Source organism: Cyanistes caeruleus, chromosome 2 (assembly GCF_971803275.1).
Source record: "Cyanistes caeruleus chromosome 2, bCyaCae1.hap1.1, whole genome shotgun sequence".
Taxonomy (NCBI): Eukaryota; Metazoa; Chordata; class Aves; order Passeriformes; family Paridae; genus Cyanistes; species Cyanistes caeruleus.
The window spans coordinates 43,087,925-43,111,924 of NC_141702.1; the positions used below are offsets into that span (position 1 = coordinate 43,087,925).

Here is a 24,000-nt window from a genome sequence, read left to right on the forward strand (position 1 = left end):
ACACATTCTAGACTTGATGCATGTACCACAGGGTATTAACACTACAGAATGTTACAAACAGTGAATGCTTAACCCTGTATTATTAATTTATAATTAATAACAACTTGCACATTTAAAATATGAGTCCTGACTTGTAACACATACCCAGTTTCCTTATGTTGTCACTTCCAGAAAATATGAACTGGTCATTACCCAAGACTAAGAAGAAAAGCTTAGAAAAGCTTTTTTTCTTAGGCCATAGAAAATAATTTTCAATATATGTTTACATTTCAGCAATGAAACAGAACTATACCACTCATTAACTAATATATTTTGTATACACTCTCGTTAAGATCTTGTTTTTGCACACAGCTCCATCATTACTCAGACAGATGAAGAATTTTTCTCACTTATTTTCTTCACTTCTACAATATACAAAAGGTCTTTTTGTTTCATTGTTTTAGTTCTTTCTCTTTTAATTTAAATCACCTATAGCATCTCCCCTTGCACCTAACATACACTTTGAGAATTCTCACCTGAGTCACTCTGTAAAACTCAACCCTGCCTCTGAAATTTAAACACTGACTTGGGAATCCTCAGTGTTGTCGTAGAAGTAATGGAGTCATAGAGAAAACAAAAATGGCAAAAATCTAGCAAACTAAATTAAGTAAATTGGCAGCCAACACCTTACTAAATCTTATTTTTTTTTTACAGTCTGTAAGGTTGTTTGCAGTCATTTTACAACACAGAATGTATTAAAAACCCACAGCAAGCTAGATTTACAAGGGGGAAAAGGCATCCCATGCTTCTTTTCCCTTACACAATCAAGGAAGCAAATTTTTTCCTTGATTTTTCTTTGCTTTAGATTGCACTACCCCACAATAACCAAAGAAGCAAGATATAAGAGAACCATTAAAAAAGAAACAGTTGTTTCATCTACAGAAATAATCATCAAACTAAACTGTGGCTGCAATCTTTTACAGTCTAATTGTACAAGGCAACCTCATACAGATGAGTGCTCATACCAGAAACTTCTAAGCTAATCCAGGATGATTCACCCTCAAGACACATCCTAGAATGTATGTCTGCAGATAATGACTAAATGAAAGAAAATGGGCCCTGATACACAAAGTAATTGTATATATAGGATGCTCTAGGAATGCTCTACCACCACCTTTGTATTGAAACCTGCAATATCTGCTCTTTAAACTATCTAGATCACTTAGCCAAATGTGAAAAGTTAGAATACTAAATAAAAACAGATCCTACATTTAATTTCAAGTTCTTGTTTTAAAAATTATATGAAGTCAGTACATTTTCCATGAGGAAAGAAAGATACCCAGTGGTCAACTACTAGTAGTACTGATTGCCACTCATATTAAGCACTTGGTTCTCCACAGAGAGATCTCTCCACACAGAGACCCCTGGCTATAAAACACAGAACCCCCTGTATTACCATGTTTTCCCGCAGCTCTTCATTCTGTGTCATTTGGATTATTGTCTGGAAAAGCCGAGGATGGTACTGTATTAAAACTTCACAAGTCTCTCCATAACCACCCTAAGAAAACATTTTAATTAAAAGAAACATCAGAATTGAGAGTTAAACTATTACGGGCAATAACATCTTTTAAGGATTACAGTATTTTTTTAATGATGGAGAAATCCTATTCTAAAATAAATTGAAATTCAAAAACGTAGCAAAGTTAGGTATCCCAAAATGTTCATCAGGAGAAGACAGAATCAAACTTTTTTCAGTATACTGGCTCACATATATCCACTCCCATTTTTCTGGTTTTTGAAACATTTTCCTACTTACCAAACTAAAGGTACAGTTGAACAGCATTTCAGCCATCAATTACCAGAGATTAAAAATAGTGCAATATTTCACTTCTCTTCCTCTTGCTGACATCTACTTAATTACACTCAGAATTTAAACCTTCAAAAATCAAAAAAATTTCTAAAGGTTCATAGAACACATATCTGACTTGTTACAAGAAGAAACAGGATAAACCCATGAAAGGGTTATTTAACTTTAAAATCAATACAGAGGTATGATTCCACTTGTGGCTTAGACTAACTTCACACACTTCTGAGAAAAAAATGTTTTCTGTAAAGAACAGAACTTGATTTTGTGGTTTATTTGTATCAAATAAACCTTATTTAACACAGCTGCATTTTTAAGCAGACACCTAACACCTGAATATGCATCAACTTCTACTCTGAGAAGATGACCATATAATGTATTAACTGCTGCAACTCCAGGGACTCCTCTTTGAAAGACAACTGACATTACCTCAGTAAAAACCATACATTAAAAAGATTAATTTAATTGTTTCTGGTACCAAGAAATTAAGTATTAAAAAAAAACCCACCCAGAATCTGTAAGAATTAATGAAAGTCAAATCTTCAAGATCAAGGTAATGTTGGCAAAAAGCATATTAATCTATAATTTCAGTCTTTTAAAAACATGTATCAACTTTGAAAAACAAACCTGCAAGCATAGAATAAAACCTTCAATGTAAAAAGAAAGAAAAGATATTGTTTTCTCCATTCTTACTTGGCATCATGAACTTGTATACTGCATGATCTCAAACACAGTAAGATCATCACTACAAAACAAACACCAGGTGTCACTACTCACATCTAAAAAAGTTAACAGCAGTTTTATGTGTAAAGAGGTGCCCTAGGAATTGCAAAACTGGAGACTGAAGTAGAAACTCAAAACATTAATAAAAAAAAAAAATAACTGTACCATTAAGCACGCACTGGCCTAGAATCACAGAGTCATTTAGGTAGGAAAATACCATTAAGACCATCAAGTCCAAACATCAGCCTAGCACCACCCCTATGTACACCACTACACCACATCCTCAAGTGCCATATCCACAATTTGAACACATTCAGCAATAGAGACTCCACCACTTCCCTGGGAAGTCTTCTCCAATGCTTTATAGCCTTTCCATGAAGAAATTATTTATTCCTAATATCTAATCTAAGCCTCTTCTGCCATATACTATCTTATAGGTCTTGTGGCTGTTCAGACTCCATGTGGCTTTATGTAACAGTAAGTCATTCTGCAATAACAAAGAAAAAAAATCTAACTCTTGAGTTTCACAATCAAGTCAGCAGTGGGAGAGTCTTAGGCACATGCAGGCACCTCAGAAATTAAATAATTGGAGGCTGAAATAATCTGAAAATACAGAAAAAAAAAATTGAAAATTTCAACTTTATCCCGACAAGCTAATAACCTGCACAAAGGTAGTGTGACACCCACTCACTCCAGTGATTTGGCTTTTTCAGCTTTCAGTTCAGTTTTCTAGTCTGATTACTAGCAAAGGTTAAAAAGCTTCCATACAATCGTGTTATTTACACCCTGACCTTCAACTGATCTGACAGAAAGAAGTGTAAGTGTTCAAATATCAAAAAAAGTCACTTTAGCAAGCAGTACAAGCAGTACTTGGTATTAAACAAGACAGACTGTTTTGCAGTTGAAAATGCTGTGTTAGTTGAAAATATGGAAGAATTTTGTTCCTCATCCAGATATAGAAATATCTTTGAAAAATAAGAGTCATCATCATGTAAGTTTTGTTTGTTTTTAATAGCAACATCTCCTCAAGAGAAAAGAACACCTATTATTCGAGGTACAAAAAAAAAAAAATCACTCCTTTCTGCATGCCTTTGCCTCTTACCTTTTAACAGGTAAGTTCTTAAATTGTCTACTACCATTACACCAAGCAATCCCAAACTTTCTAGTCAAATGGAGCTCTGGAAACTCTTTCTCATGAGGTCAATTTTGCATCTGACTTATGCAAAGGGTAGAAATTATGAACCTGCCTGTAGGGTCAATTTCATGATAAAAAATCATGTTTTGCACTTGTTTTGCCAAAGGACTACCATCTTTCAGAGGCCATAAGAATAAGAAAAGGTAAAAATGATCAGGTGACAGAGTAGTAAATCACAGAAATTCACAGAAAAAACATTGCTAACTTAATACCTGTACACAGAGATCCAGTGGAGTAACGCCATTTTTGTCTGGTAAATACTTGGCTCCTCTCATCAAAAGAATTTGTGCAGTGTCTCTCTGACCATGGCTATTCAGAAGAAGAGAAGAAAGACATTTAATACAGCATTTATGGTCTATTATGAGTCAAATGATTTTATTGCATCTAACAAATAAAACCAACATAAGTTAGAAGAAAATAGTTACAGCAAAAGAGCAGTGCAGAATTCAAGCCATTTATGAAGCCAGAGTCACCCTCATCATTCAGAAATGATTCATCTTAGTCTTGCCTCAAATATTTATGAGCTGCATTTCCTGCAAAAAGAGAGCTCTTTCTCAATTTACATCCTAATTTACTTCACAGAGGAAGCTCTCTTTGCCAAGCTCTTTACTCACTTCTACCATATTTGGGGAAAAACAATCTAATTGTGCTTTAACCATCAATAAAATATTAGCCAGATATTTTTATTGATTTTTTTTTGCACAAGAGATAAATGCATCACTCAAAAGGCTCTAATTTCTATATATAAATGTCTTGCATAGCCTCTAGAAGTGATGACTTTTACTTTTGCATTCAGAGACTATTTCACAGTCTATTCACTAAGCTGCTTACAGGTTGTATAGGACCCTTAGTTCCCTTGAGTTTAACATTTCCCAACATGCCACCATTGCCTAGAAAACTATTCATACTTCTGAACACTTACCCAAACCCTTTCTTTTGAAAAAAATGAGAAACTGAGTACCAGTGATCAGAGATTTACCTCATTAAAAACACATGGAAAAATTACTTGAATATTGCCTTCATCAGCATTAAGTGCAATACTGCCAAACCTAACAGAGAAGCATCTAAAGAGTGAAATGAAAAACTAATAAAAAAGATATAGCAATTAAAGTTACAGAGTTACAGATACAAGTTTTTTCAGTGAAGTTTTATTTCTCAAGCTAGTTTGCAGTACACCTTTTACATCAATATATATAAGTACTTGGTATCCTGGAATATTTAAGAGGCTGCCTGCATCCTCAGCCTGATAGGTACAGCCTATCAGTTCAGAAAGGGCACAGCTAAAGTGACAACTAACAGCTGAGGGGCAAGAGGTAGCTTCACTGATCTCTCAAGAGCTTCCTGATGAGTTCTTCTCAGTCCTGTCCTTCCAGCCCAGGAAGGCAACAGGTACCAGACTTTGTCTCAATGCAAGCAAACATTAAGGGTCAGAAAGGAGCTAAGACTAATGGCCTACTGTAACGTTCACTGTAATTCTCTAGACTAAGTACAACCCAATACATTGACAAAACAGGTATTTCAGACACAGATTTTGAATACCTTTCTGCAGCTATCACCTGCCACTGTACTACATCCTGCCCTCCTTGTAGGCCACCAGGGACCTACAGCCTTTCTTTTCAGGTTTGCTGTAGTACATGCTCTGGTCATTCTATCCTGCCAGCTGCTCCAGTTGACAATTTCTAAAGAATATGACTCCTGCACTTGTCACATTCCCTTCTTATGAAAAACCTTCAAGCCAAGACAAGCTGCTTACTTCTTTAAAGTGAATACAAATACCAGTCCCTAAATCAAGGACCAAGGCTAGCAGCTATTTATTCTCCACTTCCCTTCTTCTCATCTGCCACAAGTCAACATACACTATCTCCAGAGACCACGGCTCCCAGAACAAAACTCTTAGCAGGTCAGAAGGTCAGTCCATTTCTCCTTTTGCTTATAGGAACAGTTAATCTTATGTGAACTATTTAACCTGTAACCAAAGCACAAGGATTGCAAAAATTGTAAATGTTCTAACAAATCACAGAAATGTTCTAATTAAAACAAAATATCATTTATCATATGCTGATATGATATATGATTAATACTTGATATTGATATAATATTTGGTTAATATTTTATATATTATTAATTTTTAAATATAACTAAACTTTGAATAAAACAGAACTGATCAAAGCAACAATGTAATTTTAATTCAACACTGTAACTTTAACACATACATGCACATTTCATGTATACTGTAATACCATAGTGTACATTGAGGAATAGCCAAACTTGCCTTATTGAAGGCTCTATATTCAGTGTACTCAAAATAATCTAAGTTGGTAGAATTAATTTTTTCAGAAAAGGGTTCAGCAATCATCATGTTACAATTCATGCTAGAACATGCACAGGTATGTGTTTAACATGTCTGTCAGAAAGAGGTACATAAGCCTGTAGTACTAACCTAAGTACTTAGATAAGACACCAAACTACACTCAAAAATGAGACAAGATTAAATACCAGTCAGCTTTTATATTTCCTCTAATTTGTAATTTCTAATCAGCTATTGCAAAAGGGGAAAAAATATTTCACTTTTAGGCCAGTATTCAAAAGTTAAGTTTATAACCTGCAAGCAAAATAAAGCGGAGTTGCCCCAGAAACGTTCGGTCTGTTTATATCTGCACCGCTGTCCAGCAAACACTGCACCGTCTACAAGAGAACAAATCAGAAGTTTTAGAGAAAGAGCAGTGGAAAACCCTATTGGCTTGCAACTATTCAGTGCATGTCTAAAATATGAAAACACTGAGCAGACTGTCAAGCCTTTGTTACACGTCAGTCACATAAATTTGCTACGTTTATAGGTAACAGTTTTTCAGGATTTGGCCTTCCAAAATCAGCACTGACAAGGACAACAGAAAGAACCTGGGTAGAATTTATTCTTTTTAGCAGTAAGTAATTCTGGTGGCAATCTGTATAACTATAGGGCTCTAATGCAGTTCAAGTAAAGCATCCAGACTTACACTCTGAATAAAAATAGTGAGCCCTAATGCAAGGCCAGGCATAAAAATTATTCACACAGATCAGTAACAGAAGAGTTTATTTGAACTTCTTTACTTTCAGAGTAAAAATTGTAACTGATCCAACTCTGTTTTCATTTTTTACTCGCAGTGAATTAATATTTCAGATTTCAAAATCATATAATAGCTTGCACAATTATGAATTAAACATATTCTGAAAAATAAGGAAAAACATTTTCAAACACTTAACATTACATAAAAATTTTAACAAGCCAATAATAGCACTACAGAAGAGCTGAACAGTATACAGTAAGTCACCTGAATGTCCATAAGCACTGACATCAATCACCTTCACAAGAATAAATAACTTGTTCCCATGGAAGTATATGCAGTCGATACTAAGACACAACAGCACTCTTCATACCTGTAAACCATTATCATGTGCATTTCCACTCTGAAGTTTGTAAGAAAACCACAACAACTTTGAGGCACTACCAAGTTATTGTGTTCATACAATTTAGAAACTCACTGTCTTGTGTCCATTTTGACAAGCTACATGAAGGGCTGTCTGTCCCATGGCATCTTCAACATCTACATTACTGACATGCTGAACAAGATCATGAAGCAATTCTGTTCGTCCATTGACAGCCAACCAATGAATCTAAAATGATGACACACATTTCTTTTAGCAATTTTTAGCAATGTCACACACTTCTTATTTAGCAATGACATATATATCCCATAAAAATGATTTTTAACCTGGCTGTATTATTGTCAACATTTTCACAAAGACAAGCTTTGCATAATATTAAGAGAAGCTTTGAACAATCCAATCATATGCTTAGGTATTTTGATCACATCTTTTGATTCTTGATGGCACTGGAGACACAGCAGTTTTGTTTTACATGTAAGATGGCAAAAGCTTAAAAACCAAGAATCTCCAAATTCTTCATTCATTTTAAGAACATCATGACAATTAATAGCACTTACTGCAGTCAAGCCTTCATTATTACAAATGTTGACATCTGCACTGTATTCCAGCAGCTTGCTCATACATTTTTTCTGGCTATAAGCAAAAGAATACATTAAAATTCAGTCAGGGAAAATCACTTACGAAGACTAAATATCTTCTTAGAGCTCCACTCACGCTAATTTATCATTGTTCTAAGCATAGCAGGTGGTTCCAGTTTACAAGGAGTACATTTCCAAGCATGTGAAAGAAAGAAGTGATCACAGAGACTCAAGACAGTGCAAGGGTAGCAAACAACGATACAGGGCTACAATCATAGCTGTTTTTCTGCAAAGTGCAGAAGCACTTAACCATAACTCTTATAGTTTCAGCACTGCATGAACTTGAATGACAAAAAAGCCAGACTTCAGCTAACAGAAATCCATCAAGTTCACTGTCACCTGTATGTGTCAGTGAAGATGTTCACTAAATCATTACTTAATGAGACAGTCATTGTAGAACTATGCAAATCTTTGGTAGGATTAATACTTTAAGACAAGTACTATCTTAATAAAAGTAGAAGTAATTTTTTTCCTAATTCATGTTTTGTTTGGTTTAACATTTTTAATGCTCTAAGTGCTTTACCTTTACAAATTTATTTTGCTTTTCCTTTTTATTTGTAAAATAAAAAATTTCACAACTTTCTTATACCTCATTTCTACATAACTGTCCCCTGTGCACATTTCTGCATTTCATCATACACCACTTGGCTGCTTCTTTCCTCTCCTACAAATACCCAGAAGCCACTAAACACTATCACCTCCTCATGTGAAGTACCAGCTGTGATACAATTAGTTACTGGATCACATACATGTTCTAAAAAGAAAAAGACAACATTACCTTTACAGCTGCATGTTTTCACACACCACAGTTCAAGAAGGAGGATCTTAAAAAGGTACTTGCTCACTGGTTTGGCTTTTTCTCTATCCCTCTCCTAACACTGTGCAGGCCAACTTTGTACTCCTTTTCTTGCAAGGAAAATTTTCTTAAAGACACTATCTTAGAAAAATCAGAAGTCTCTGACCCCATCCCCCACCCTCACCAAGCCCTCCAAAACCTTTTCTTACTAAAAAGAAAGCTAAATTCACCTTCCAGCTAACTGGAAGGTGAATGTACCCCTTGTTCAATTACTGTTCTAAGAATCATTATGCCCCTGATAAACAGAAAACATTAAAATGACTGGCACTACAATTGGTATTTTAGACATGACTTACTATTTATAAAAAATTATTCTATGAATACTCAGATTAAGGATTTTAACCTCCATGTTCTCTATTTTCAAACGTGAAAACCAAAGGCGTTTTTATGAACCATGCAAAAATATTACAGAACATGCCAGCTCAAGTACGTCATGCAGAAAATTTTTTAAGAGTTTAAGCATTTTAAAAACTTACCCATTTCTTGCTGCTAAATGGAGAGGAGTACATCCTGAGATGTCCTGATAGTTTGGATTTGCTCCTTTTTTTAATAATAGAACAAGGCATTCAACTGATCCACAGCTAACAAGAAAATAAGAAAGGGCAAAACTATAACAAGGATATTTACAAATTTGTATTGGCATAAAGACAACAGCAATATTATGTACAGATCACACTCACTAGAACATCTTTACATAAAACTGTTCTACACCCTCAGCTCAGTTTACACAAAGCTAAAGAAAAGTCACTTAATGCAGCGAGAAGTAACCAAATATAACTTGTAGCAACGAATAGATGCCAGGCTTCTCTGTGATTTTAATGACTTTAAAACACAGCAGTGAGTCTTTAAGACTGATAATTCTTTAAATTATAAACTGTTTCAAAAGTTCCTCTCACCTCCCTCATCCTTAATCTATTAACATGACTAAATTTTCCATTAAATATTTTGGAGTTTGTTATGCTTCAGTGTCTGGACGTTACGTTTAGAAGTTTGAATATCAGGAAAATTCTAAAACTCATATAAATATTTTTTTGCTATTAATTTTGAACCTGTAAAAAACAGCTGAAATCTTTTATTTTACATAATATAGCAGCTCTTCAGGATAACCAATATCACTAAAAAGACAGAAACTCTGCATTACATGTTTATCTTGCTCCTGAACTCTTCAAGAGGAAGAACTGATTGAAAAGATAGACAGTATTTTTGTATTTGTTGCAACCAAATACTTCTTTACAAATCTTCCCAATGTCAGAACGGCTATCACAACCCAAAGAAATTGAAGAATAACAGTAATATATGTTGCAAAACCAGCAGCTTGATGACCCCTTTGTGACCCAATAACTAAGTCAAGATAAAAGACAATCCAGAAACTAAGTGTAACACAACTACTTGTATCTTTAGAATCAGTAAGTACAGTGTATTTTCAAATATAATTCTAATGCATATGCTAAAAATTTGCTTGCATTTTTTTAATTACTTCCTTAAGTAAATTTTATATAAGCAGTATGAAATTCTGATATGAAATAGTTGGGAAACAGCTATTTCTAGAAGTCTGTTTAAGAAGCTGGAGTTTCCACATTTACTGAGACCAAATACTGCTATACATATGCAATACTACTACTTTTTTTTTTTTGGTTTTTTTTTTTTCATTTTTTTTAACATTTTACATTTAAGAACTTACAAGACATTTAAAAGGGGAGCAAAATACAAAGCGTTCATTCATCAGTTTAGAGTTTAGATTCCTGAAAGGTCATGTCAAAAAACTATCTGGTACATTTCTATTTATATGATGTTAACCTGTCTGTTTCTTGGCAGAGTTACATATAAAATACAGTTATTCCCATTGAAGAGCTAAACAAGTAATAAATAATGTAGGTCAAAATTTGCACTTAAGCCCTCTATCCAGGATACAAAACTTAATAGAAGCAAGTGCCCAAGTTATACTCCCTTCAGTTACGGTCACATGAAGTACTTTGGAACAGCTGATTCCCAACAAACATCTTCCCACTGTTTTAGAACATCTCAAAAACAACCAGCACTTCCAAGTGACAGTTTTCTACCTCTACAAAGGCAAGAGTAACCCATTAATACAGGATGCACATCATGGCTACATTTTTTAAAAGACTTGAGATTTCACAGAAAGGTAAAAAAGTATCTAGCCAGACTTCCTTCACTGGAATTTGGAAAGCCATTTGAAATAATGTGTAAAATCTGTCCTCTTTATGAGGCAGATACATCACTAGGAAGAACAAACAAGATACAAAAAGTGTGAAAACAAAATGTTAACTGACACTATAGAGTTTTCCAGCTTACATTGGTGCCTTAGATTTGTGGCAATATTTTCATTGTTAACTTCTGGACTGGACTCAATTAAGTCTTACTTTGCTGCAATATGAAGTAAACTTCTCTTCACACGTCCAAAGGCATAATTCACATCAAATTTTGAATTTGACAGCAGCTCTGAGACAGACCTTCAAACAGAAAAATATTTTTTTCATTTTAAAAATAGTTCACAGTATCAAAGGAAAGTTTATACTGTAAGCTGTACACAAGTACTCTATTTCTTACTTAATCACTATTTCTTTTCCCTCCAACTAATTACTTATCAAACAATTTTTAAGCATTTTCTGATTAACAATATATTTCCACTTCTTACTGTGTATAAAAAATGAACTGTGGCACTGGAATACTGTTTCAAATGTAAACTAGTACGAATTAGACCAAACAACCAAATCACTTCTTTACAAATATGAAAAATCAGCATGTCAACAGCTTTGTTTTAAACAAAATATAAATGCCCATTTTCCTCCTTATCACAATCACCCCAACCACATATTCAACAGTTTTCCCAAACACTGGCAAAGTTCAGAGGGAAGACTGGTATGTGAAATCATAACAATGAAGTAGAAGGATACAAGATCAGGATAAAAAATTAAAATAGGACCTTTCAACTTCCAGTAATGGGCTGATCATGTAATTCAAAACCCTTGCATGCAATCTCAAAATATTACATAGCAGAACAGACATTTATCCTGGCTGGAAAAAGAAGGTTACTGTTTCAGTAAGAGTTACTGCCTGCTTCCCTACAAAAATCATGTGAAGGAAGCACCACTTAGCTGGCATTATATAGCTTCCAGGTTCCAAGCACTTCGAGGACAACTCAGTAAGAGAAACGCCTGGTCATCTGAGGAATTCCAGATGACCTAATGAGACTAAGAGCTTCTATGTAACCCATAAATACACACTCAGAGCTAAGACACAGTTACAAAACAACATTTTTGTTCTTATCCTGTAACAAATTTTTCTATGTGCTTCAACAGAACAAATCCCAGTTCTGTCTATGGCATAAATCAAATGCACACAGTCAGTGACGAACTTCAAATTAGAACATAACTCAGCAATTCAGCAGCAGGACTTCTGAGAGTGCTTTAGCAGCTATGACTTAAGCAAACATGCTGTTTTCAGACCATAAGAAAAAAAGAAGAAAAAAAGGTAAACTTAAAGAAGCTCTCACCTGTGCTGGTCAGCCATAACCATCGGCATCAAAGTATAGACAGCAGTTTCATTATCTGGGAAGAAATTAAATTACTCTGTTACCATAAAGGCATCTTTTACATAAAATAAATGTATCAAGCAACACTTATTTACCTTTACAAGCGTCCATCGCTTAATAGATCATTCTTTTTACACAGATTCTACATACACTAAGTTTCATTATAAAGAAAAAACCATCATACTTAGATAAAAGAGAGAATTAACAGAATTGCAATACATGAAAATTCAATATGGCTTTTTTTCTTTTATAAAGTAAGAATTACAGAATTTTCAACGGAGCATCAATTTCTTTGAATTGACAATTCTGTTAATTCAATCAAAACTTTTAAAAAATATGCATTAAAAAAACCCAAACAAAACAAAAACAATTACCTATTTAATTTTAAAATGAAGGAAGTTTCCTGTCTTCCAAGGTGACTTCTACAGTCCTGAGACCATGAATTTTTAGTAGTGATTCTTTAAATCACTTCATAACCATTCCATTTTGTCTCTATACTTGAGTACCTGAGTGCAGTAAGTTTCATTTTAATCTCTAATCAGTTTCATATTTCACACTTGAAGGCAACCAAAAAAGGCCAGAACACAAAGATCCACATCAGTGGTGGGAATACACTGACATTCAGCCACAGCCTCTGTAATCACTAATGCTGCAAATGCCAGCACACTGCATGGGTGTGATGATCCTGTTCAGTCACTTACAGACTTGCTGAAGTAAAATACTATTTTTAAAATAGTCGTATTAATATTTGTCATTTGACAAAACTTTAAATCTTTTAACATATAATAATTATAAATAATATTAATATGCAATATTTTTTCTTTTATTACATATAATTATTATAATTTTTCCCTTCAACAAGCTACCCATTTTTGAAAGTACAATCTCCACAGATTGTTCATGTAGATACCAACTTATAACAGGACAGGCTATGCTTTCTGAGAACCCAGGTATATGGTTTCAGGATATGGAAATACAGGACTGTTCTCACAAAATTCTTACTTTCAAAATTTTCCTCATCACCTTCATTGATCCTAAGTTACAAAGCAATCAGAATAGGAAGAATTAAAACAGTCCCAAACAAGCATAGTATCTCATGTCTTTTACATACCATGCCTCTACACAATCACTACTTCCACTAGGTAGGTAAGGTAATATTTACTGAATATTAAATAAAGATTCTCCAGAATTATGAAGTGGAATCCAAGAAAGTGTTATCATGCTGCAACAATGCTATTTGTTGTTATTACTGTTCTACTGTACTCCAAGATTATTGCTTCTATCAGCTATTTGAAGTTGTGTGTCCCTAGCTAACAAAAGAAAGAAGCAACACTAATCTATTATCTTTGAACCCTGAACAAAGATAAGTCAAATTCAAATCACATTTCATCAGCTATAAAAATTGTAAAACAAACTTTTAAAAAATCAACATTGCTTATAGCAAACACATGGTGCAAGAGACACAAGCCTCTCAAAACACCAAATGATGACTAAACATTGCAGAGAGTCACCAACCATCACCAAGTTCAAGTTTGAACTCTCTATGAATTGTTCCTTATGGCAGAGTTCTGTGGGCATCAGGTAACTATCTCCAACACACCCCTAGAATTTGACTCCTGGGGGAAGAACAAGCTGGAAGGGAGGGGACAGAGAGAAAAAGAGTCCTAAAATAAAATTAAATAATGCTAAATAAATTTCAATTGTGAAAAATATTTGAGCAATTTTTTAAAAATCTATCCATGATTAGCTCCCAGTATACACAAACTAAAAAAAATAAAATCTTGAACTTTTGGCAGGAAGATAAAGCTTTCCAAATAAAACAAAAAACCAAACTTAAAACCATCAACTAAATTTAAACATGACATCCTTACATATTTCTACAATCAAGCCCTATACAAGACACGCAAAAAAAGGTGAAAAAACTTTTAAATACACTTTTAAACACCTAAATGAAATGCTTAATATTTATTCTAATTAAATTTAACTACATTGCAAGTATAGTGATCTAGAAAAAGACAGTAGTTAAATACAAGCGTAGCTGGGCCATAACATGCATTTTATGGCACAGTTACAAAACTAAAGCCTTTTGCTATTCTAGTAACAGAAATTGCACTGTGGAGCACATACAGATTTTCCCAGAGTTTTTCTGTACAGAAGTAACTAAAAGGGTGTGGGACTAAGGAGCTTCTATGCTTGTCTTTGGTGATTATTTTCTCTAGTCATAAAAAAAACTCCAGTTGACATGAACTACATCTCAGCAGATAGAGAAAAAGCATTATACACCCTATAGACTTACCAAACTTATTTGCTATTTAACTTGCTTGCATTTCCAAATGTTGTGTATAAAGACAAAAAAGCGGCACATCAAACACAGTGTCAGAGTTTTGGGCTACAAGACCTAATTTTTAAGCACTGAGCCTTACTAGTAGCATTCAGAATTTGTGTCAAGCTCTCAAGTGTCCAGAAAACAACTGCTGAAGGATACTTTGAGGGAGTGATAAAAAAAAAGTTATACTTTCAAGCTCAGGGTACTCACTGGCACTGGACTCAGACGTTAAGACTTGCTTTAAAAAAAAAACACTTGAAATTCATCATCTAGAATCCTGCCCTAGCAAGATACACTTGTGGCTTTATTTCCTCAAAGTAGTGAAGCTGGCAGAGATCACAATATTAAAGAAGTGTCAGCACTGGCCACATAATACTCTAACAGCTATGGCACATGCATTGGAAGTTCAATACCTGGATTTATTGCTTTCTTCAGCATAAGTAAATTCAAACATACATCTCCATTTCCTGTGAGAAAACTATGACTCTCACTTTCAGGATGGAGGGGTAAACTATGTATCTTTCAAATTAAATGTCAAATTAAAGTTATTCAAATGCAACAGGAGAGTCAGGGCAGGGGAGTCATAATTTAAGAGACCAGACACAGCACAAAAGAAGACACCAAACTACGTATTATCCTAGACCAGTGTGGAATATTCCAAGCTGATCCTGTCAGTACATGTTTGGAACAACATACTACAAGCCAAACCTGATTCTCAAGAAGAGTTTGGACAGACCTGCATGAACCTAAGGAACACCAAGGTCAAGAAAGAAGATACCTAATGAGCTAAGACAGACCTAAAGATGGATGGCCATTGAACAGAGATCTTCTTGGAATGCAATTTGAGACTTCAGTGTGTTAAGCCCACTTATCTCCTTACATCAGTCCCACCAATTTGTTTCATGCAATTCCTAGGGAAAGCATAGAATTTGTGTTCCTTCTGCACTACAGGGGGATAGAAGAACTTGTTCCAAAAGTCTCTGGGCTTGAACTTGCACTACTGGGTGACAGAAGTAAATGTTCCAAAGATCTCAGAGCTTGAACTTGCACTGCCATTCCATAGACATAACTACCTCTGAAGTGTAAGATAAAAATGCCCAAGATGTGAAGAAAACAGACAAAATTCAGAATCAATTTACCTACTTTAGTACTGGAGTAAATTTAAAGCAGCTCCAACTGACACAGGTTGTGCAAAGCATTATTCATACTGGCATCTTCAATTAGTTAAACTGGCGCAATTCCATTATTTCTGTAAGTCTAAGGTTAAGTTAGTAGTATTACGACAATTTTCACTGCTGCCATTCATTCAAAGGCTTACAAGCAGCAGCAAAATCTGCCTGAAACTTGCCTGTCAAGTGAAATTTATGAGCAACTGCACTGGAAGACACTGGAATGGTGATAGGTGACAATAAATGAAGGGTGTAGTAGCAAAGTTCAGGACACCAGGAAGTCCAAACAGAGAAACCAGAATATTACTCCCTCTTCTCCACCCCTGGAGATGAAAGCTGGCAGACAGGGAGCCAAACACTCATAAATAAAAGAAACACTGAAGGAAGCACAGTGACAGCACATGACTCACAAGAACAGAAATTTTGTATATCCGAGTTTTACAGTCAGTTCTCGCAAAAACTGGACCTGGCTGGAACACCAAACCACTGGAACACCGCTGAGCCATTAGAGCCTGAAGCTCTACCTTCAAATCCATCCTGATATGGGGGACCAGCTTCTTTGTGAAGTGGTTTAGAGCCAAAAAAAAATTAGGCTGTGACGGGTAACAGTGACTTAAAATACCTTTTCAAACAAAATTCAGCACCACTAAAAACCAAACAAATTAAAGAAAAAAAACTAAAAACCCACAAAGACTTGTCATCACTACTCCGTCAACCGACGAAGGATTTAAAAGCGAATACAGGCGGTGTCCGGCACCCCGGCCACCCACCCGCCCGGGCTCAGGGGCGGCAGCAGCCGGCAGGGATCCCCCGTGCCCCGGGCCGGAGGCGGCGAGGCAGCGGGGGAAGGAAGGGGACGCCGCTGTTGCCATCAGCACGACAAATAAACAGAGCCTGCCAGCGGCGGAGAGAGGAACCCCGTTTCCATTCTCCCCAGCCGCCTCAACTCATCCCCGCCGGCCCGGGCGCGGAGGCCGCCGGGACCGACCGCTACGGCAGGGCCCCGCTCCTACCGTCCGGCAGCTCCACGGTGCGGGCGCGGCGCAGGGACCTCGTCAGCCGGTTGAGCTGCTCCATGGCTCTCTCCATCCTCGGAGCGCCCAGCCCGGAGCCGCGGACACCGCCGCTACCGCCTGCCCTCAGCCCATCGCGGCGCTGGCGGCGCCGAGGCCGCCCAGGCCGCCACCACCCTGGGAGGCTGCGCGCATGCGCGGGGCGGAGCTGGGGGCGGTGGCGGTCTCCCTCAGTTTGCTTTTTTCCCGAAGGAAGGAAGAGGGTAGTGGGGATAAATTTTCAAAGCTCGTAGAAAATGGGTTTTTAAACGTCTGCTTGTTACAAATAAAAATAAAAATTTTGATTTGCCTTTTGAAGCCGCCCCTGCCAGGTGGTCCTGCCCGTGCGGGCTCCTTTCCCCGGAGCCACGGAAGGGAATGGGGCTGCAAAAGCATCTGAGCAGGACAGAATCACAGAATCGATCAGGTTGGAAAAGACCTCTCAAATCATGGAGTCCAACCTATGACTGAACACCACGATGTCAACTAGAGCATGGCACAAAGTGCCACACCCAGTCTTTTCTTAAACAGCTCCAGGGATGGCGATTCCCTCACCTCCTTGGGCAGCCCATTCCAATGCCTCATCACCCTTTTTGTGAAGAGCTCCTTCCTAATGTCCAGCCTAAACCTCCCCTGGTGCACCTTAACACTACGTCCTCTTGTCCTGTCGCTGGTTCCTTGGGAGAAGAGACCAGCCTCATTTGGCTACTATCTCCTTTCAGGTGGTTGTAGAGTGATAAAGTCACCCCCGAGCCTCCTTTTCTCCAGGCTAAACACCCCCAGCTCCCTCAGCCACTCCTCACAGGACTCGTGCTCCAGACCCTTCACCAGCCTCATTGCCCTTCTAGTGCCAGCACAAAAACTACAGACACTTGGAACTTTGCAAGGAAACAACTACCAGCATGAGCCTATCAATTAATTTCTTCTTCTGGCACGATAATACGTGTTGTCAAGCGTGCAGGAGCATTCAGTGTTGCTTTTGGGTTGTTGTTATTGGGTATTTTGGCTTTAATAATGCTTCAGGTGTTGATGCAATCTTGGCAAACCAGGGGAGTATGGGCTACATGTAAATGCTACATGCAAATACATGTAAAGCATGAATTAAAAAAATTATGTGAAAACAGAATGTAAAGAAAACATACCCCAACAAGATTTTATCTGTGATCAACTTCCAAATGCAAGGAAGTATATGGGACTCCATGGGGATCCATTGTGATCTGGTTCTTTGTAATGCTCTCATTGTTTCATTCTGTAAAATGCTCCAATGACTCTGACTTGGGAAAATGAAGAAAAGCTATCTAAGATTTGAAAAAGGTTGAGAAAGGACAACGAGGACAATCAAGAATCATAGAATTGTGGGATAGTTTAAGTTGGAATAGTCTCTTAAAGGTCATCCATGCCAACCTCTCTGCAATGAACAGGTACATCTTCAACTAGATCAGGTTTCTCAAAGCGCTGTCCAACCTGACCTTGCATGTTCACAGGTTTGGGGCATTCACCTCTCTGGGCAATCTGTTCCAGCATTTCACTACTCCCATTGTAAAAATCTTTTTTCTTACATCTAATCTAAATCAACCCTCTTTTAGTTTAAAACCATGACCTCTTGTTCTATTGCAAAAGGCCCTTTGAATTGTCTTCCATGTAAGTGAGAACTGACTTGGAGCTCTGCTATCTGTAAAAGAAACACTGTACAGGACAAAGTAGAAGGAAAAATAATGAATGTCATGAAGATACGATCGGGGGCGGGGGGGGGGGGAATAGTTAAATTATTACCAATCAGATCAAAGTAGATTAATAAGAAACAAAAATGAAATCTTAAAAACACCCCTTCCCCCCACAACTCCCTTCTTCCTCAATTTCATGACTAAATTCTCTACTTTCTCCCCACCAGCAGCATAGGAGGATAGGAAATAAGGGCTATGGTAATTTCATCACACACTCTCTGTGCCCTTCCTTCTTCCACAGAGGGAGGACATCTCATACTCTTCCTCTGTTCCAGTGTGGAGTCACTCACACAGAAGTCAATCCTCCACAATCTTCTCCAACATATATCCCTTCCACAGGCTGCAGTTCATCATGAACTGCTCCAGCATGAGTCCCTTCCACCGAGTGCCGGCCTTCAGGAACCAGCTTCTCCAGTGTGGGTCCCCACAGGGTCACAACTCCTGCCAGCAAACCTGCTGCAGCACAGGCTCCCCTCTGCATGGGGCCTTAGAGAGCTATTTCCTTTTATTCCAAGTTTCTAGGGGCTGAGGTTAGTGTTTATTCCAATTTCTCACTAGTGTAGAGGATTAATTAACTGACCACTTGAGGTCCCTTTCCTTTTCTGTGAGAATGATTCCAGATGTACCTAATGTTAGAACTACAATATGTGTGAACAACTGTTCATAGAAATCAAAGAAGAGAAAAGTGAGGAGACTCCATACTGGAGAATGTATGTTTTTTTCTAAATTAATATCTTTTGAAACGTTCTGTAAGTACAGTAATATTCCTTTGGTGCAACACTGCCACAAGACGTATTTGGTGGCATCTTTTAAAAGTACCAAAATAATGGGATGAAACAAAAACATTAGGAGTATTTCACTTTAATTCAGTGCTAAACACAAAATATATTCAGGATGCATCCTCAAAATTTAAAGGATTGATACAACAGTATAAAATCCTTAGTAAATTTTGTTTTAAATGTAGAGTGTTTTAGTGTGATCTGCAATCAGCAGGTAGGAAATGCTAGGACTGTGAAGAGATAATACAAGTTCTTACTCAGGCAGCCTTGCTAGATCTCATTGTGGTGTAAATTCTTCTTAGGTCTTCTTGGGACAGAGAGTGGATAAAATCTTGGTGGTTATTATCTTCCATACTGTTACAAACTGCTCAGGAAAGAAAGGAATGAGCATACGTACTAACTGACTCATTTCCATAGCAATAAAGTACACAGCCTCCCAACCCTAAACACAAGGTCTTCCTTGACCTAAATACAGGTTCTTCTACTCTCTGTCTCCTGGGGTCTTTGTTGTGGTTTAGCCACAGCTAGCAACTCAGCCCCTCCCAGCCGCTCATTTACTCCCTCCAAGTGGGATGAGGAAGAGAATCACAAGGGTAAAAGTGAGAAAACACATGGGTTGAGACAAAGACAATTTAAAAGGTAAAACAAAATCTGCACACACAAGCAAAGCAAAACAAGGAATTCGTTCACCATTTCCCATGGGCAGGCAAGTGTTGAGCCATGCCAAGGAAAGCAGGGCTCCACCAAGCATAGTGGTGACATGGGAAGACAAACACCATCACTCTGAACATCCCTGTTTTCTTTCCCTCCATTTTTGATCCTATTTCGGGTTTTCTTGCACAAACACAGTCTACTTGCCAAGATATTCCCAAACAGATAGGACATATGGATGGGCATTTGCAACTTTCTAGCCGTATTCTTTCCACTACAGCCTGAAGTTTACAATGTTCAATAACTGCTTTAATTGATGACTGTATAAAACTTCAAGGAAGGAAAAGCCAGTAGAGGCCAGAAAGCAATCCAGGTAGGGGTGATACAATCTCAGTGGTCAGTGTCAATGGTCACAACACAGCCTCTATTTCAGAGGTTGATTTAATTCCAGACCCACCCAGATGGTTTGAGGGCTGCAGATACGGCTAACGTTTCTCATTTTAGTAGACTGCTTTGTATTAGACTTCACCATTCCAAAAAAGTCTCAGCTTGAATCTATGAGCTTTTACTCATAATTGTGTTTCTAGGATTGTGTTCTAGGAAATTTCTACTTAACAGTGTGCTTTTCCAGTGGTATTGCAGCTGTCTATGCCTATATTGACTGCTGTGGAAAATTAGGCATTTTTGCATGGTAATTATTTCTGTCTAGTTTAGAAATGGGTATTGTAGTAGAATTTGATACCTTCAGAGGTGTTTATAAGACACCTGTAGTAAGACTAAGTCTTAAATGGAGACCTTTTAAGTAAATAAAATTAGCTGAAAATAGTAAAATTAGCTTAATTTGTTTACACTATGGCATAGCCATATTTTTTCTTGATGTCAAGGAAAAAATTGCCATCTCAAGGAAAAATTAAGGTTCCCAATTTACCACCTAAGCTTTAAGTCATTTGCTCACTGAATGCAGAGTGAACTCAGCAGAGTTCCCTTCAATAATGAGATAAGGGGACCTCAATATATCTGTCCCTTGCACTTACATATCTGAAGATGTCATGTTCAACTGCCTACAAGGAATTGGTCAAACTTGTCTTTCACAGTGAATCAAATCAAACCAGTTATCAGCCCTATGAAAGAAACACTGTCCTTGACTCGTACAGGAATGCTCATTGCTGTGAGCAGTATCAGGGGGACGAGAGGTAGACTGTTTCTTTTCAAAAAAGATAATACCATCCTTAACAGTCAAAACTCTGATGCTCGTGGAATATATTTTTTTACAAGAAAAGTTTTTTTTCAGAGACAAAAATTATTTTGTTTTCAGGATTGGGAAGAATGCAGATTGTTGTCAGAAAAGGAATGCAGTACTATGTAAAACTAAAAACATTCTGCTCTTTCACTCTGTTATTTCCTCTGTACATTCTTCACAAAGACATACAAAATTAAAAGAACTTTAAGCTAGTTAGCCTACAGCATAGAAATGAGGAATTTATATTGATTTTTCCATGTTTAAATGACAAGAGAAATTTGTGGCATAAAGACTTAGTAAACTTTGTATCTCAGGTTTTTTCACACCTTTTTTTCATTAGATTGCTAGTTATTAATGAAGAGCCTTCTCTGGACAGTGCTGAGCCCAAGCATCCAGTCCTAAACTGGACCTTTGGTCATCACCAAACACCAAAATATAGGAACAAATTCAATATGTGGGAAAGTGCATTTCATCTATAGTTTGCTGTCTCCTTTAACCAAAAAAATAAAAGGGTTTCTGGTCAAATTCAGTTCAACAGGCCCTATTAATTTACAGGAAAATTATGAGACAAGACTACTTTCAAAAAATATAAATCTCTGCAGAAAGGAAAAATATAGATTAGATAAAAGAGCATAATTTTTTATTTTGCCTGCAAAGAACTATAGAATCATTGAGTCCAACCATTAACCCAGCACTGCCATGTCCAGCATTAAACCATATCCCTAAGTACCAGTACTGCACAACTTTTAGATACCTCCAGGGATGGTGACTCAACCACTTCCTTGGGCAGCATATTCCAGTGACTGACAACCCTTTTGGTGTAGAAATTTCTCCTAATATCCCATCCAAACCTCCTCTGATTCATCTTGAATCTGTTTGCTCTTATCCTATCTCTTATTATTTGGGAGGTGAGACCGGCCCCTGCTTGACCTAATCCTTTCAGGTAGTTGCAGAGAGCAATAAGGTCCCCTGAAGCCTCCTTTTCCCCACGTCCTTAAGCCATTCCTTAAAAGACTGTACTCCAGACCCTTAACCCACTTTGTTGCCACTCTCTGCACTTGTTCCAGCACCTGAATTTCTTTCTTGTAGTCAGGGGCCCAAAACAGAACACAAGATTCAAGGTGCAGCCTCACCATTGCTGAGTACAAGAGTATGATCATTGCCCTGGTCCTGCTAGCCACACTTTCTGATACAAACAAGATAGCATGGTAGTCCATGTTTCATCAAGGAATTAACTAAAAATCTGAAAAGAGTGTGATGATTTTATGGGCTACTCCAGATAGACAGGCATGAGCCTATGTTCTTCCCCCTGCAATTCCACTTGTCTTGGTTCCATTCCCTAGCAGTGAACTCTAAATGCAATCTGAGCTCTTCCTGGAAGCAGTTCTGCCAGCAGAGATTTTCTTCTCCACTGCATTGCAGTATTAGGAGCCAGCACATCTTTGGAGTGTGGCTTGGAGCCATTTTTCCCAACAGCCATGTTCTCCTTGTGGGCTGACTCAGCTTCTTCTGGACATGCCAGCAGACTGAGATTGAAAACTGTCAGCATGTACTGTGCTGGGACTTGCCTGCAATGAAGATGAAGCTATATAACTGAGAACCTTTGCAGAATTGTAATAGTGTAGTAGAGATCAACTAAATTCACAGATACCTTCAATTACCTTCCTCCTCCCCATGGTACCATCAAAAAACATAAGATATTCACAGGTAACATATGCATGGTGCTTTCCTTCTGCTCTTGGGGGAGGCTTGTCTTCATAGAATCAAATTGTGGTTTGGATTAGATGAAACCATAAAGGTCATCTAGCTCCAACACCCTGCCATGGGCAGGGACACCTTCCACTAGACCAAGGTTCTTCGAGCCCCATCCAGCCCGCTCTTGAGCACCTCCAGGGATGGGACATCCACAACACCTCTGGGCAGCCTGTTCCAGTGCCTCACCACCCTCACAGTAAAGACTTTTTCCCTATATCTATTCTAAACCTGCCCTCTTTCAGCTTGAGGCCATTCTCCCTTGCCCTATCACAACAAGACCTCGTGAAAAGTCCCTCTCCAGCCTTCTTGCAAGCACCCTTTATGTGCTGCAAGGCCACAGAAGATCTCCCTGGAGCCTTCTCTTCTCCAGGACAAACAGCCCCAACTCTCTCAGCCTATTTTCATAGGAGAAGTGATCCAGACCCATGATCCATTCAGTTATCCCATAAATGATCCATTCTTATTGCTGGATGTATGCTCTTTAGGACTGAGGAAATTAGATCAAGGCACTGCAGTCAGAGAACTGTGCATAATCCAAATGAAAACAGTAATAGAGGATCTGTAAGTATCTCTGAGAATTCCAGTGCTAACACAGCTGCATGTCTGTCCTATACACTAATTCATGCACTAATTCATGTCTGTCCTATACACTAATGGACATGTAAAATGCTACCACAGTGAAACTTCTAGCAAAAATTTTCATCATTGGATAGATAAGGTTTATACATGTATACATGAATCCTTGTTTTTTCTGAGATTTTTTGGATTCCAAAATTTACGTTTCACCTTGTTATCATTAGTATTGAGGGTAAGAAAATGTAGCTTTAAACTGTTTCACTTTTATGTGTTAATTGTACTGGAAATCAATTTTTAATTTGCATATCTATCTTAAAAACAATCAATGAAACCCCACTTTTTTGGTCAATGGGGTTAAAAGTCAATAATAGTAATATGGATTATCACTACATTTATTTCTACTGTCAAAAAAAAATGTGAACTTGGCTGATTATAGATTTGATTTCTAATCCTCATTTTTTTATGCTATAGATGCCAAAGCAATATTAATAGAG

The 24,000-nt window shown here is 37.4% G+C and overlaps 1 protein-coding gene across 20 annotated transcripts in view; it reads right to left on the reverse strand.

Annotated features, from left to right (window-relative positions):
• HACE1 (HECT domain and ankyrin repeat containing E3 ubiquitin protein ligase 1) overlaps positions 1-16,984 on the reverse strand; it is a 48,911-nt gene extending 31,927 nt beyond the window's left edge. For 2 of the 20 annotated variants that reach the window (XM_086876664.1, XM_086876661.1), the window contains exons 1-9: positions 16,743-16,952; positions 12,196-12,250; positions 10,995-11,152; positions 9,158-9,262; positions 7,745-7,820; positions 7,284-7,415; positions 6,364-6,446; positions 3,974-4,070; positions 1,436-1,537 (exon numbers count right to left, since the gene is read on the reverse strand). In XM_086876664.1, coding sequence (XP_086732790.1) covers positions 1,436-1,537; positions 3,974-4,070; positions 6,364-6,446; positions 7,284-7,415; positions 7,745-7,807 — 477 coding nt within the window. In that variant the 5' untranslated portion in view covers positions 7,808-7,820; positions 9,158-9,262; positions 10,995-11,152; positions 12,196-12,250; positions 16,743-16,952. The other 18 variants (XM_086876658.1, XM_086876651.1, XM_086876660.1 and 15 more) reach the window with 16 other exon arrangements.
• Positions 16,985-24,000: the final 7,016 nt, after the last annotated feature.